This window comes from Saccoglossus kowalevskii, chromosome 16 (assembly GCF_978046115.1).
Source record: "Saccoglossus kowalevskii chromosome 16, keSacKowa6.1, whole genome shotgun sequence".
NCBI lineage: Eukaryota > Metazoa > Hemichordata > Enteropneusta > Harrimaniidae > Saccoglossus > Saccoglossus kowalevskii.
The window spans coordinates 19730630-19748172 of NC_140656.1; the positions used below are offsets into that span (position 1 = coordinate 19730630).

At 35.0% G+C, this 17543-nt stretch overlaps 1 protein-coding gene across 1 annotated transcript; it reads left to right on the forward strand.

The window, feature by feature from the left end:
• Positions 1–1866: 1866 nt before the first annotated feature.
• Positions 1867–16729, forward strand: LOC144354660 (substance-P receptor-like). Its single transcript, XM_078010316.2, has 3 exons — positions 1867–2214; positions 5772–6173; positions 16499–16729. Exons 1-3 carry the CDS (start codon positions 1867–1869, stop codon positions 16727–16729), a joined length of 981 nt encoding a protein of 326 aa, XP_077866442.1.
• Positions 16730–17543: the final 814 nt, after the last annotated feature.

Below are 17543 nucleotides of genomic sequence, written 5' to 3' on the forward strand. Positions count from 1 at the left end.
ACGCTAGTAAAGCGCGGTAGTCGTCGCGCTGCGCATGTGCGAGATATATGGGACTCATATAAACAAAGATGGCGACTTTGACTGTCACGCAGATCAACAAGTCCGAACTGAGACGTTTCCAAACTTTAATTATAAGTAATTTTCATGTTATTGGAAGGTATCGAAGGAGTCACCGGTGGTAATCAGTGCAAGTCGCGCCCAGGTAAAACCTCATACTTGTGATCAAAATACTGTATTCGATATCGGGTTTCATGTGGCGTGTAATTTGAGAGAAGTGAGGTGAACATTCAACCCACGTATGTAAATTTTTCTCAAAGGTCAAATCTCGCGTGTGTTTTTTTCTTATCGACAATTTAATCTAACTACTACCTTTAAAATAAAATTGAGGTGAGTTACTGCAACATTTAAACATTGTAGTTTGGGTTTACAAACAGCGCCCTGTGTGATCGCGGCACCTGTATAATCTGGTTTGTCTGTAAAACGCGAAAAATACCTGTGTAAGCGACCAACAATTTAGAAACTACTGCGCCACCAACGGCAGCCCCCCGTTCTATGCGTCCAACGTTGAATAGTATCACAGAACACGTAAACTGGTTCATCGGCTATTCACGTGTGCGAAAATATTGCACAATATCATAAAACTTTTAACCTAATTATATCTGGTAGCAAAATGTATTCCCGTTTCTGTATGACGAATACTTATTGATAAACTGAAATTTGTATCCCACTTCTTCTAGAAAAGCAAAAATAGACAGAGTTTTTATCGATCACAGAATTCATAGTAGGCATACATTCACAGAAAAATAAGCATGTTTTGTATCTGGATTTAAAATTATAATTTCAACGTAGATGGCCTCCATGAGAAAGTAGTAATTCCTATTAACGGCGCCCAATAAATACACCATACGCACATTTCAATGACTTCACTAGACGAAATGCAATACAGAAATAAATATATTTTGCGAACGTACATCGTACATCACACCACAGCCGTAAGCATACATATCTTTCGCATAGCAATCGGATAAATGTCATGAATATAATTACCGAAGTGTCCCGAACATGCGGGTAACTATTTGTTTTATTATACCAAATGAAATAACCACTACACTTTATTCAATAACGGCGTCATACTAACACTATTATTTATTGTAGAACACTTGTTATATTTATTGTAAAAATGTTGACTTGTCAATGTCGGTACATGTGTAATTAGGCTGAAAATTGCTTGTTTTATCTGATTAGTTTGTGCATAGAAATAGGGTACCGTCGGTTTTACCACAAGTAGTTGAAATATAACGTGTTGTCGTATAATCGACAGAGCTCCGCTTGAATGAAAAAAAGCGGCGCATTTCCCTCGTAAGAGATTGATTCTAAAATTATAAATTTAAATTTGACTAAATATGAATTTGGCTTATCAGAAAATCCATCAGCAGAGAGAAACGAAGTTGTAGATGACGTCGGATGATGTAATCAACCTGTAGCGTATGCGCAGTAAAAACACTCAAATTACACGAGTCGTGAATTCTATAACTTCACCCGCGGTCATTAAACAGTTTTAATGAATCCCATGTGACCGCATTTCCACCAATCACTATTACAATATTAGGCATGGCTTGTAATAAATTGTGTTCATAGCCGCCCATGCATTGCTACCAAACCCCGATAAAATTTAGTCGGACTCCCCTCTACTCATAATACAAGCGACCTTCCACGACCGCACTACATCTAGTCGTCTTTACATTTTAGTTGCATTGGACTTCGTTGAATGATAACGGCATCTTTCCGCCTGTATAGTTAGAAGCTGCTCGGCTTTACTTTTGACTCTGCAACAAATTATTTAGTCGCCGAGTCTGCTGCTTCAAAATGTATAATAATATCAATCTCTATAACAATTTAACATCGAATGATTATTTATGGCAGTATAGCTATTATGACTACCAAGACTTGGCGATGTCAGAGGATTGGCAAACAGTATTAACAACCGCTTTCACAATCACAGTAGTGTTATCAATCACCGGAAACGCTCTAGTCATTGTGGTTCTTCTTTTTGGCAAATCCGTAAGCGGCGATTTGGACATTTTTATCGTCAACTTGGCTGTGGCTGATTTAACGATGGCTGTATTTTCAATGCCGTTTACATTCACGACACTGATGTACGGGCACTGGATATTTGGTGGAGCAATGTGTCCCACAATGCTGTTCGTTCAACAGGTAATTAATTCATGAATTATCCAACGCCACAATTGGGTTTACCACGAGGTATTTCGAATGGTGTGCCCAACTTCGGTGGCGGTTTATTCCTATTTTATTATACCAACTTCATTTTAAATGTCATGCGATTTGCACCCGCATTCCGGCGTTTTTTTTTCAGTGTATTTTCTTGTTAGCGACAACAAGCAGACACTGCCCATTACCGCACGCCAGATTACGTTTTGAGAATCAACACGACTTTCTTGTTCACTGCGGACGTCGAACGTAGGTATAGCACGTACGCGTCCCGGGTACACGTATTGTTTCCCCACACGGTACACAATAATTTATCACCGGTAACACCAGAGCAGTGCGAATTTTTTACGACTACTTGGCGCAGTCATCAATGGCGGTTACAATGCGTGTAAAGACATAATATTTAGATTGTTTACCGATAATGTTTATAATAGTGCAACAATGTTTTTGTTTATATAAAAGCGTTCGAACTCAACTGTTATTGGCGCCTACATTAACTGAAGCCACCATAGTAAACCTGGAAAGAAAAGAGAATATTGTTTTGGTAAACCATGGTTCTATCTTAGTGAACGACATCAGTGACCCGGGCAATCATTCGAGACACGAACTTTTGGTAAAAATCACGACCCGGGTGATTCATCAAAACCTCGCCCCTTGAAACATTCTTTATTTCGTAGTATAGTAACACATGACTGTCGTTACCTGCTTCACGTATGGCGACAGTTTTAAAATTGAAAATGCAAACATTGTTACAATATTGTGCACACGCAGTGCTTATGGGTCATAATATTATTATTTTTATTCACTATTTATTACCATTAATAACTACTCGGGTCGTCGTTTCGCTTCAACTGGGTGTTACCGGCAGTATCAACAACCTGTGTATTTGGACGTATATTATCTCGTAAAAGTATACACACACATATATATATATATAATAGTTTGTATTATGTATCGTATTCATACAAGGCTTTCCAACATCGACAGCTTGCAGTCTTCGCCCAATGAAGTGTTACCATGCCATGCGTGGTAATATGACAGAATTTTATTTCAATTGGCAACCTGCATAACAGATTATCAATAAAACCGACCTACATGTGAGAAACTAGATGTTTTCTTTTTGATTCCGTACGTCTGCAGTGTGAGCGTAGCCTGTCAAACAAGTTAAGTTCGCACAATTACCACTGCCTTCAGTTTCTTAACGGTTACAGCCGTTTGCGTAACTCATAATCCAAAATGTTATTTGTTGAACTTAAAAAATATGTTTTTGAGAAGAGTTCGCAGGTGAATCATAGCTTTATTTTGAAAATTAAATGTACGACATTAAAGGTACAAATCAAATGTCATGTTTTTATTATACTTTGTTGAAAGAATGCAAAGCATTGAATCAAAATGTGTCGAGTAACAAAATTTTTTTACCGATTACAACAAACTGCTTAATGCGTTGTATATACAAGACGAAGGACCACCAAGAATTGTTACTACACAGAACGGCAATGGCGGGACCAGCAACATGTTCGAATTTTGGTTGCAGATATTGTCAAGATGCCGGACATTCTTAGTGACAACGTTCATCGTGTTCAAACCAGAGTAAACTGTGAATCAGGAGTAACTAAACCGTGTTTATTAAAACGAACAAAATCGAGAAAATTTACATGCAATTATGAATTCTGCATACAAGGTTTAAAACAGGACATTATATATTAATGACATGAATTATTTTCCGCCTTAAACTAATCGCCTCACTGCTTTTTATTGTTTTTTTCCTCATGGTTCTTGTTTCTTTTCAAATTGAACTCTAAATGTGAAAAACGAAGATTTAATTTAATGGCATTCCTCAACCTAAGTAAGCGGGACATTTTTTATTTTACTACACAACTATTGATAGATTATTTTAAATATAGCAAAGTCAGTCAAATCATTCTGCCAATTCGCTTGTTTAATATCCAGGGTTCACAACTTATTTACGACTACTCAATTCAGTCTTGCAGTAAATTATATAGTGTAGGATGACACCAGTATTTCATATTTTCAGATCATGAAACACTATAAATTATGTGACACCCGAGTCAATATCAAACACACATAACAATACACATTGTATCTTATACGGTAACCCTATCTTGTAATAGGCGTTTGCACAAGTTCTTGCAATGTAATACAGCTTCACATTCTTTGTCCAGTGCGTTCTTATTTCATGTTAACAAAAATGTAATTTATACGTGCTGCTTACGTCGTATGGAGCCTCTGTTAAATACGAGGCGGCGCGATGACTGCTCTAAATCGCCAGTATTGTTGGTAAAATATTGTTTAAACATTTGGAACAGAAGCTTACATTAAGAAGTCGAACTTCATCCATCATTCCCTCTTTAGTAATCATACGTATGTGCTAAACGCCAGATGGTCAACATTGCTGCATGCGCATTAGCTACAGTAATAATAAATAGATAATTGAAACCACTTAGTTTTTATAACACATGAATAAAAGCGTCACTGCCCCGAGGTAATAACAATGGATAATATCTATATATACATTCGTATGTTGTTGTAATATGATATTGACATATTAATTCTTTACTTCGACAAGTTGCTGAAATGCAACCATATGTAATAGCAATGTATCTGTTTTAGGAAAGCTCATGTGTTGTTATCTATGTAGGCATTTAATATCATTAAAATTGTACCACTACTCATCACCCGGCATCGACTCAGATCGTAAACAAAGATGTGGATAATCAGTTATTTTGTAAAAATGGACTTTCTACAGATATTCAAATAAACCACAGATTTCTGGAAATGTATTACATGTTTAGTAATTTGCAATTATTATTGTATTGCACAGTCGCTACGCTGTTGGTTGGTTGGTTGTCATAGTAAGAATGTTCATTTACATATTATGTTGATTGTCACTCATAAAGGTGAGTGATACGATACGATGTGTGGTCATATTGAACCATACACATATTGGTGATTAAAACCCCAGGAAATGAATAATATATATCCCTGTATGTTACTACTAGCAAGCCTTCCCAAGTGGGATGAATGGTATAATGACACCGCGCATGGTGCATAGATTAAACTAATCTTTAGATATTCATGGAACGAGTGTGAACAACTGAGCTTTATTTTGTGCTTAAGGTAGCAACAGGGGAATTCCCGTCATTTAGTTAAAATGATCTGAGCAAATCAAAACATATTTATAGCAAAGTATATATGTTATAAAAGCTGGAATATTCAGGAATTTGATAATTCATATTTTGCAATGATTGTTTACATAGGGGTCATATGACTAGGGATTAACTGGGCCCTGTCAAAATAACAAATCAAAAAGATTTAACCATTTGATTGGGGATTTTCAGAATAATTTCGCTATGAAAGGTTCTTATAAAGTGTCGATGAACGTTTGTATGTGATTATTTTTCTAATAATTATCATAAATACTAATTATTTCTTTAAAAATTGGTTACAATCATAAATTCGTTAAACAATGCCCAATACATCAGACCTAAGGCGTAATTTTCATTATCGTGTCTCTTTTCTAGGTTTCGGTTTGTGTCAGCATTTACACGCTCACGGCGATTGGTATAGACAGGTATTTCGCCGTCATGTATCCTTTGAAGATACGATGGACAAAGAATAGAAACCGACTGGTCATACTGGCTGTGTGGATAGTGTCAGCTGTTCTAAGTATCGTTCCCCCCGTCGTTGGACATACTAAAGCCGAGTACTGGGATGGAGATACGATTTTCCTTTGCGCAGAATGGTGGCCAAATGAGACATCCTCTGCAGTATATGAGCTTTTCGTCATGTGTATTACATATTTCTTACCACTAGTGCTGTTAGCTTATACCTATATCAATATTGGCATTAAGCTTTGGGGGCGACGGATACCCGGCAATGCAGACCGCATTAGAGACCAGTCACAGGCAAGGTCTAAACGCAAGGTGTGTATTAATGAACATTAGTCATTGTGGTCATTACTGCCAAAAGCACACCTACTCGTTTCAAGGTGTGATTTCTACCACAAATAACTGCATTGATCTAATTTGCATACTGTTTGGGTTGGGTGTGATCATATTAATGATAACATGAAAGATGACTTCCGATGATAAGGAAGCTATTTTGAAATTGGGTTCTGAGGTTTTGAAAAGTAGGTTTTGAGGTTCTGAAAAGTTGGTTCTGAGTTCTGAAAAGTATACACTACCACCAGGGAATACCTGTGTCAAAAGTGTATTAGCTACGTTCATCTTTAATCACATTGCGTAATGCATGGTGACGTCATTCATGCCCAGGCTGCTTCTTTGGTGGCCCAACTTGAAATGTTATGATAGTAACAGCTGTTTATAACACGAAACACGCCAACAGTTTCATCGAAATATGCACATGAAATTGATTATAGGAGTGTCCACTATTATTATATTATTAATCACTCATTACAATGCTTACTCATAATAATCATATTTATTGATATCATGCAATTGGAATTTTCAATAAAAAATAGCAAATCATAACAAGTTTGCACTAAATGCTGATGGCGCAATAATACACCACTTTATAATGCTAGGACGTGTCAGTATACTTGGTATATAAAATAAGAAAATATGGGTCTACCAGTCATTTTTTGTTTATTTTAAAAAAATCGCCATTTTACGTAATTAATTTCATATTGATAAAGTTGATTTTGTCATCTCTATTGTAACCAAGTACCCCATTTATACATAGAACTTTTAGCCAAGTCTATTGCGTTTCAATTGCAGGTTAGTATGACAACTTACTTACGCAACGACTACTAACATATGCAATACATATTTGGGGCTGTCATAATTCAACGTCAAATGAAACGTTAGCTACGATGCATTGAATAACATCCATGGAAATATTGAAAGTTGAAAACAGCCTATAAAAACAAGCACACTGTTCTCCTATTGGTCTGATTGTTCAAGCCTGATTGGCTAACCAAGCCAACAACCATCTAGTAACTGACTCAACTGAAAACTGGCTGATTACAAATCTACAAAAACCAAGCGTGGTTTTTCAGAAATGGTCACACGACCAGGACAATCGGTGACATGACCAACAGTATTGTAATGAGCTAAATTAACTAAAGTGCTTAATTATGAGACATATAACATGAGATAATTACATCAATTAGATTTAACTTAATTATATATTATTCCCCAATATTTTTCTTCGTTCAGTTGACGAGAATACGAGTGACGTATCACGGACTTACTCTGGGACTTTGTTTTGACGAATATACCTGCTGAACGCGCTCTGATGTGTTTACAATCCAGGTCGCTTTCGGACAAGCGACTGATGAACTTTCTGTGTAAATAAATAACTTTATTGACATTATTCATTTTGAAAAGATGTAAAAGATCGTAAACGATGCTTTTAATAATAAGGGAGGCGACGGTCCACATTATGGGAAAAAACGAAATTACACACATTTACAAGGAAATTAATATAGCGAACACAATTATTGACACTGTTTATTTGACAAACAAACATACTATTTAACCAATCTGATTAAAATCCGATGTAGGTATGAGGCTCCATTTTTTTTATTATTATAACCCATTTATATTATATTTATTCGTATTTTAGTTTGAATAAGTCGATTTTCTTGTTTTTTCTAACGACAAGAAAAACCAAAAAAATCGACATATTCAAACTAAAATACGAATAAATATAATACACAGAGTTATACAAAAAAAAAATAATAAAAAAAAAAATTGAAGCCTCATACCTACAGATTGACTATTTAAATTGACTTACCCCTGGGATATTCTTTACGAAGACAGAAGAACTGAACACGGTTCCCATAGGCTTGGCTACGTCTGATCGTTCAATTTAACTGAGGTCAAGTAAAGCATTTTCTAACAAGACTGTCATGGATGACCGGCAACAAAGATGCTGCTTTTTGTGGTGTTATCGGTTAGAAATACGCACGCATTGAACTCACACAAATCTTCATTTTATATCACCCAAGTATATCTAAGTTTTATATATCTTGTTGCTCTAGATTTCACGAAGGCATGGGCGGTATTTACGGAAACTTATGAAACAGTTTATACAACATTTATCCAAGAAAATGCTCCCGCTTCATGCAAATCCATCGTTCATCACACGGATTTATTTACGATCCTGACCACATCTTGAATTTTGAAGAAGTTCAAATCCCCCCAAAAGCTCTGCAATAGACTTTACTGTCATGCTTTCTAATTGGTTTAGTTATTGTCAACCGTCATTTGAAATTTACGTAAATAAATTCATGTATTCATGAAATTCACAGATATAGCTATATAGCATTTGGTAATAGTCAACATTTGACCACATACTTTAATTGTTTAATACGTTTATGTTGTATGTTCTCTACTTGAGACAGCTACGCGCCTTCTATGAGACACACTGACATGTAAATTCATAGTGACGAGATAAATAATATTTTCACATTAACAAATAATAAAAAATATATTTTGAACAAAAATTTACTAAATGTTTTATGTCGAAAAACATCTTATTCGTGATATTCGCTACAGACAGCGATGCCCAATTCAAGTCGTGATTCTTCAAAATTAATAAATTGCTCGTGATGTATAAAATGTCATCCCTATAAAAAGAGAATAGAATATAAGCTTTTCTTAGAATTTCGTCATTCCCCTCAAGGAATTGTGGAGAAATTGTGTGATTTAATATCGCTACATAGAAAGACTTGAAATGTAAGATTTTGCTTACGATCACTCGTAATATATTGCACTTAGTTTTCGAAGTCAAATCCTGTAAATGTCGTGACAGTACGTCTTATAATTACACAGATCAGCCAGACTCTATGCACGTATGTAACTCGTTGGGGATTTTTTTTAAATTGTAAAACAAGTGAACATAGTACGTGATCTGTGAAATATATTAAGGTGGAAGCCGATTTGTATATCTTGGCAGTAAATTTGGTTAATCAAAAGAGCTTAGAAAGAGCTCCCGTGTGTCAAACGCAAATATTAAGCAGATAGCAGAATATGATGATTACTAAGTTCCAGCAAAATTTAAGATATACTTACTAAAACAGCAGATATGAATCAAGCAATTAGTTTTCATTAATATGAAAAAGCAATGCTCAATACTTGCATGCAATTAGAACTTCTTGAGATACTGTGACGTTACATGCACATATTCAATTCAAAGCGGGTTTATGATGTACAAACACCTATGAATGGAATCGATCCCCACACGGATAATATGCTAGACACTGGCTTGCATTAGATAATATTGCAAAACAATGCAATATCTATATCTATCACCAGATAATATGCTAAGACACTGGCCTTCACCAGCCATAAAGTTTGATATTCTAGACACTGGCTTGCTCCAGATAATATTGCAAAACAATGCAATATCTATATCTATCACCAGATAATATGCTTAGACACTGGCCTTCACCAGACATAAGGTTTGATATTCTAGACACTGGCTTGCATCAGATAATATTGCAAAACAATGCAATATCTATATCTATCACCAGATAATATGATTGGACACTGGCCTTCACCAGACATAAGGTTTGATATTCTAGAAATTGGTATACTCCAGATAATATTGCAAAACAATGCAATATCTATATCTATAACCAGATAATATGCTTAGTCAATGGCCTTCACCAGACATAAGGTTTGATATTCTAGACCCTGGCTTGCTCCAGATAATATGCTTAGACACTGGCCTTCACCAGACATAAGATTTGATATTCTAGACACTGGTTTGCTCCAGATAATATTGCAAAACAATGCAATATCTATATCTATAACCAGATAATGTGATTAGACACTGGCCTTCACCAGACATAAGATTTGATATTCCAGACACTGGCTTGCATCAGATAATATTGCAAAACAATGCAATATCTATATCTATAACCAGATAATATGCTTAGTCAATGGCCTTCACCAGACATAAGGTTTGATATTCTAGACCCTTGCTTGCTCCAGATAATATGCTTAGACACTGGCCTTCACCAGACATAAGATTTGATATTCTAGACACTGGCTTGCTCCAGATAATATTGCAAAACAATGCAATATCTATATCTATAACCAGATAATGTGATTAGACACTGGCCTTCACCAGACATAAGATTTGTTATTCTAGACACTGGCTTGCATCAGATAATATTGCAAAACAATGCAATATCTATATCTATCACCAGATAATATGCTTAGACACTGGCCTTCACCAGACATAAGATTTGATATTCTAGACACTGGCTTGCATCAGATAATATTGCAAAACAATGCAATATCTATATCTATAACCAGATAATGTAATTAGACACTGGCCTTCACCAGACACAAGGTTTGATATTCTAGTCACTGGCTTGCATTAGATAATATTGCAAAACAATGCAATATCTATATCTATAACCAGATAATATGATTAGACACTGGCCTTCACCAAACATAAGGTTTGATATTCTAGACACTGGTATACTCCAGATAATATTGCAAAACAATGCAATATCTATATCTATAACCAGATAATATGCTTAGACACTGGCCTTCACCAGACATAAGGTTTGATATTCTAGACACTGGCTTGCATTAGATAATATTGCAAAACAATGTAATATCTATATCTATCACAAGATAATATGATTAGACACTGGCCTTCACCAGACATAAGGTTTGATATTCTAGAAATTGGTATACTCCAGATAATATTGCAAAACAATGCAATATCTATATCTATACCTATAACCAGATAATATGCTTAGACACTGGCCTTCAACAGACATAATGTTTGATATTCTAGACACTGGCTTCCTCCAGATAATATTGCAAAACAATGCAATATCTATATCTATAACCAGATAATATGATTAGACACTGGCCTTCACCAAACATAAGGTTTGATATTCTAGACACTGGTATACTCCAGATAATATTGCAAAACAATGCAATATCTATATCTATAACCAGATAATGTGATTAGACACTGGCCTTCACCAGACATAAGATTTGATATTCTAGACACTGGCTTGCATCAGATAATATTGCAAAACAATGCAATATCTATATCTATAACCAGATAATATGATTAGACACTGGCCTTCACCAGACATAAGGTTTGATATTCTAGACCCTGGCTTGCTCCAGATAATATTGCAAAACAATGCAATATCTATATCTATAACCAGATAATATGATTAGACACTGGCCTTCACCAGACATAAGGTTTGATATTCTAGACACTGGTATACTCCAGATAATATTGCAAAACAATGCAATATCTATATCTATAACCAGATAATATGCTTAGACACTGGCCTTCACCAGACATAAGGTTTGATATTCTAGACACTGGCTTGCATCAGATAAGATTGCAAAACAATGCAATATATATATCTATAACCAGATAATATGCTTAGACACTGGCCTTCACCAGACATAAGGTTTGATATTCTAGACACTGGCTTGCGTTAGATAATATTGCAAAACAATGCAATATCTATATCTATAACCAGATAATATGCTTAGACACTGGCCTTCACCAAACATAAGGTTTGATATTCTAGACACTGGCTTGCGTTAGATAATATTGCAAAACAATGCAATATCTATATCTATAACCAGATAATATGCTTAGACACTGGCCTTCACCAGACATAAGGTTTGATATTCTAGACACAGGCTTGCGTTAGATAATATTGCAAAACAATGCAATATCTATATCTATAACCAGATAATATGCTTAGACACTGGCCTTCACCAAACATAAGGTTTGATATTCTAGACACTGGTATACTCCAGATAATATTGCAAAACAATGTAATATCTATATCTATAACCAGATAATATGATTAGACACTGGCCTTCACCAAACATAAGGTTTGATATTCTAGACACTGGTATACTCCAGATAATATTGCAAAACAATGTAATATCTATATCTATAACCAGATAATATGATTAGACACTGGCCTTCACCAAACATAAGGTTTGATATTCTAGACACTGGTATACTCCAGATAATATTGCAAAACAATGCAATATCTATATCTATATCTATCACCAGATAATATGCTTAGTCACTGGCCTTCACCAGACATAAGGTTTGATATTCTAGACACTGGCTTGCATCAGATAATATTGCAAAACAATGTAATATCTATATCTATCACCAGATAATATGATTGGACACTGGCCTTCACCAGACATAAGGTTTGATATTCTACAAATTGGTATACTCCAGATAATATTGCAAAACAATGCAATATCTATATCTATACCTATAACCAGATAATATGCTTAGACACTGGCCTTCAACAGACATAATGTTTGATATTCTAGACACTGGCTTCCTCCAGATAATATTGCAAAACAATGCAATATCTATATCTATAACCAGATAATATGATTAGACACTGGCCTTCACCAAACATAAGGTTTGATATTCTAGGCACTGGTATACTCCAGATAATATTGCAAAACAATGCAATATCTATATCTATAACTAGATAATGTGATTAGACACTGGCCTTCACCAGACATAAGGTTTGATATTCTAGACACTGGCTTGCATCAGATAATATTGCAAAACAATGCAATATCTATATCTATAACCAGATAATATGATTAGACACTGGCCTTCACCAAACATAAGGTTTGATATTCTAGACACTGGTATACTCCAGATAATATTGCAAAACAATGCAATATCTATATCTATAACCAGATAATATGATTAGACACTGGCCTTCACCAGACATAAGGTTTGATATTCTAGACACTGTCTTGCATCAGATAATATTGCAAAACAATGCAATATCTATATCTATCACCAGATAATATGCTAAGACACTGGCCTTCACCAGACATAAGGTTTGATGTCCTAGACACTGGCTTGCATTAGATAATATTGCAAAACAATGCAATATCTATATCTATCACCAGATAATATGCTAAGACACTGGCCTTCACCAGACATAAGGTTTGATATTCTAGACACTGGCTTGCATTAGATAATATTGCAAAACAATGCAATATCTATATCTATCACCAGATAATATGCTTAGACACTGGCCTTCACGAGACATAATGTTTGATATTCTAGACACTGGCTTGCATCAGATAATATTGCAAAACAATGCAATATCTATATCTATAACCAGATAATATGATTAGACACTGGCCTTCACCAGACATAAGGTTTGATATTCTAGACACTGGCTTGCATCAGATAATATTGCAAAACAATGCAATATCTATATCTATCACCAGATAATATGATTAGACACTGGCCTTCACCAGACATAAGGTTTGATATTCTAGACACTGGCTTGCATTAGATAATATTGCAAAACAATGCAATATCTATATCTATCACCAGATAATATGATTAGACACTGGCCTTCACCAAACATAAGGTTTGATATTCTAGACACTGGTATACTCCAGATAATATTGCAAAACAATGCAATATCTATATCTATCACCAGATAATATGATTAGACACTGGCCTTCACCAGACATAAGGTTTGATATTCTAGACACTGGCTTGCATCAGATAGTATTGCAAAACAATGCAATATCTATATCTATCACCAGATAATATGATTAGACACTGGCCTTCACCAGACATAAGGTTTGATATTCTAGACACTGGCTTGCATCAGATAATATTGCAAAACAATGCAATATCTATATCTATCACCAGATAATATGCTTAGACACTGGCCTTCACCAGACATAAGGTTTGATATTCTAGACACTGGCTTGCACCAGATAATATGCTTATAGTCACTGGCCTTCACCAGATATAAGGATTGGTATTTTAGACAGTGACTTGCACCAGCTATTATGATTTGATATTACAAATAGACATCATCCAAGTAATGTACAGTCTGCTCTTTCCGGGCTACAAATCTTGATAACAATAGACAAATCTTTTGATCAAAAACTAAAAGCAATATCTGACACTGTCCGCATGGTCCAACATTATAGCGAAATTCACTGAAAACATAGCAAAATGTGCAGTGAATTTGGGATGGGAAAATATCCGGCATTCGAAGTGTTAACAACCTGCATTAAAAACGAATGACTAAACTGGTTTATCAATCTAGTCATTCATACAAACCACGAGCAGATTTACTTAACATAACATGTCACTTTTAAAAACATTGGCATTTTCTGATTAACCACAGCTCTAAATATTATTAAATATTAAATATTAAAATTTTACCTATATAACTATGCTCATACTGTCAGAAAATTTAGGTGAACAATTTAGAAGATGATTTTAAAATTCGGAAAAATAAACTTAATCAGCATGTAGCTGTAAACAAACTTTTATCAAACGTTTAGAAGAATCTAAAGCTTCTTTCATACCAAGTTTCATTAACATTTATCAAAGTAGTTTTAAGATGTAACCGGAAGAACTGGATGTAACTACATGCTCGCACTGTGCTTCCTACACGGGAGGCAAAACGATCAGTGACATTTTAAATTCAAATCATTATATTTGTATGACAAACGTACATTTTATAGAAACGCACATGCGAGTCTGAGAAAGGGATGATTAGTCATTTTTTCAAGTGCCCGACAATCAAAATGAAATCAAAATAATTAAACCTATTGCTGCAGCTAGACAGATAGATATGGTCAGAGAATGAAATAGATTGAAGTGTTGTTAACGATTGTTTGGGGGTATTAATGAATGTAAAATCTATTATAACGCTGCTGCTGGCCAGTGCAATTCGTTGAATGAAATCCCAAATCTTCTCATGTATTTACAGTAACATCTTTGATTCCACAAGGTTCACACCCATTAATGTTTGGTTAGATTAAATGACATCATTATTTTCACTAATATGCCCTTGTAATTACAGGCACCAACAATTTCAGCTCGCACACCTGAAGCTGGTAAAGTTTATGACTAGCCTGTCGGCCAAAAAATACCAATTTTGTTGTACAATCGTTTGAAATTGGTTCATCAAATAAACACGCTATATGAGAGAAGATACTATTCTGGAACAACATCACGGCAACAGAAGATCACATTTCGTTCGTAACATTTGCATCAACTCGTCCGGAAAAACATTATCTTCTGTACCATAAATTTCATAACTATCAGCAATTACACATTAAGGTATACATACATACATACGTACATTTATACATTTTTATTTAAGCTAGTTGATAACATTACATATTTTGTATCCCAATAAAATGATTTTTGCTAAGCATGCTTTAAAGAGACAGACAGTGAGTTATCTTAGTAAACAGCATACCGCGATAGACTTTTTTTAGTTATAAGGGTATTTACAGTGTTTGTCGTTATCCTATTGAGTTGTAAGTTCTTTCAAAACTATTATTAAAATTGAAATTCGTCGTCATTACCCAATATGCCATGTCTGTGCTTGTCTTTCTCCTTCAACAATTTAAGTTCTTTTGGATTAAGATTTGAATAACAGTTTTGAATTGAAAACGAAAAATAAACTATTTTGCTTGTTGCTCTTATCGGGTCAATATATAGGCGGCGTCGTACTTCTTTCTAAGGTGTTAAATATTTTATTCTAAAATGTTTTGTCTCTAGTAGAATAAATATGCTCATAAATTGAAATGGCCTGTTGCTTATGGCTAATACGGTATGAAACATATGGTGCAGCTCGTAACATTTGTACACGTACACGAAATTATCTATTTGTTCAATCAATACCTGAGTTATAAAACACTTAATGCATGGTTCGAATAGCCTTCAATGAAAAATACGAGGTGAAAATAAATTACAGAGTTTACATATTATGTTCCTCAAAAAATAAAATTCATATGAATTATTTAAATTCAATCATCAATTTCCTGTATGACATTTCCTACTATGAAACATGTCCGGCGGTGTATCATATCACATACACAGATGGTATGTCCTACTGCAAGTCGTGAAAGATTCAATATGGACGAAAACATATATTTGTTAATTTTGTTGTTTGATGATATACTAGTATGTTAATGAATACATTGGACTAGTTATTATGATATACAAACCCTGTGTTTGTAGCACACATGTGAGTATTCGTTCGACGAAACAATGAAATTATTTAACATGCACAATCAATGTTCAAGCGTACTGTTTAGTTTTTATCTGAATAGTGTTACTGTGAGGGCATCATTTGTTAAGTGATGTTGGATTTGGTTTTGGTATGATGGTATTTCTATTTGTGTATTCAATGTCAAATTTAATACAATGTATTCATATAAATAACCAAATTATGTTTCTCCAGGTCATCAAGATGCTGCTCGTAGTTCTGATGATGTTTGCTCTTTGCTGGCTTCCCCTTCATGTCTTTAATATTGTACAACGTGTGAATCCTGAGATGTTGCAGCAGGACATGACAAGGGTTATCAATGCTGGTGTTTTATGGTTGGCGATGTCTAACAGTTTTGTAAACCCCGTCGTTTACAGCTTCATGAATGAGAATTTCAAGGTGCGTATACCAAAGCGTCAGATGTGACTGCGAAAATAATCCCGACTGGACGCATCTGCAGACGACCCCCTGCATTGGAGTGAAAACCGGAGCGGAATAACTCTGGTGATTTTGCTAATTAAAAGATGTTGTAAACGAATTGACAATGAATCAAAGTGCAGCTGTCTACGTCATATCTTATCTATGTTAATATACGTGACCTTTCACTTCTGAGGTCCGGGCGATTTTGAAAGACTACTTATATATATTGGACATTTAAATTGACTTGTTTTCAGTAAACATGGGTGGAGGTATCGCCGTTGCACTTAAAAAAGTTTAAGTATTCATGTATGCGATTGAATCGAATCAACCTTTAAAAAGTCACGTTTACTTTCACACACAAATCAAGAATATTCAATGACTCATACAAAAATAATATCAGTCAAATGCCCGCAGATGCGTCCAGTCGGGATTTCCTTAGCGGTCAGGTTAGTTTTCGCGATCACGCTAAAAAGACTAAAAACAATTAATTATTTCTTTTTGTAAAACACAAAAAAAGTCCCGACTTTACCAGTCTAGTACTAGTCCAAACTTTAAAATCGCGAGACTAAGTTAATGATTTGTGTTATTTTATACAAAAATAAATTGAATAAATTTTTCAACGGGAGGATCTGGACCTCAAGAAGCCCCCATTTAAATCCGCCACTGGGTAGAGTCATGTATTTGTCCCAGCGCTGAGAGCTACGATATTCAAGCTACAGGACTTTGGACAATTTCCCTAAGCGTTTACTTGCAATTTCGCCAGGCATTACATTGAGTGTTCCGTAGACGATGATCTTGATTGGAAAATCATAAGAAAGAA

Coding starts and splice junctions, on each gene's coding strand:
- LOC144354660 (XM_078010316.2), top strand. CDS start 1,867: ATGTATAATAATATCAATCTCTATAACAATTTAACATCGAATGATTAT. Junction 2,215..5,771: donor CAATGCTGTTCGTTCAACAG/GTAATTAATTCA, acceptor TCTCTTTTCTAG/GTTTCGGTTTGTGTCAGCAT. Junction 6,174..16,498: donor AGGCAAGGTCTAAACGCAAG/GTGTGTATTAAT, acceptor ATGTTTCTCCAG/GTCATCAAGATGCTGCTCGT.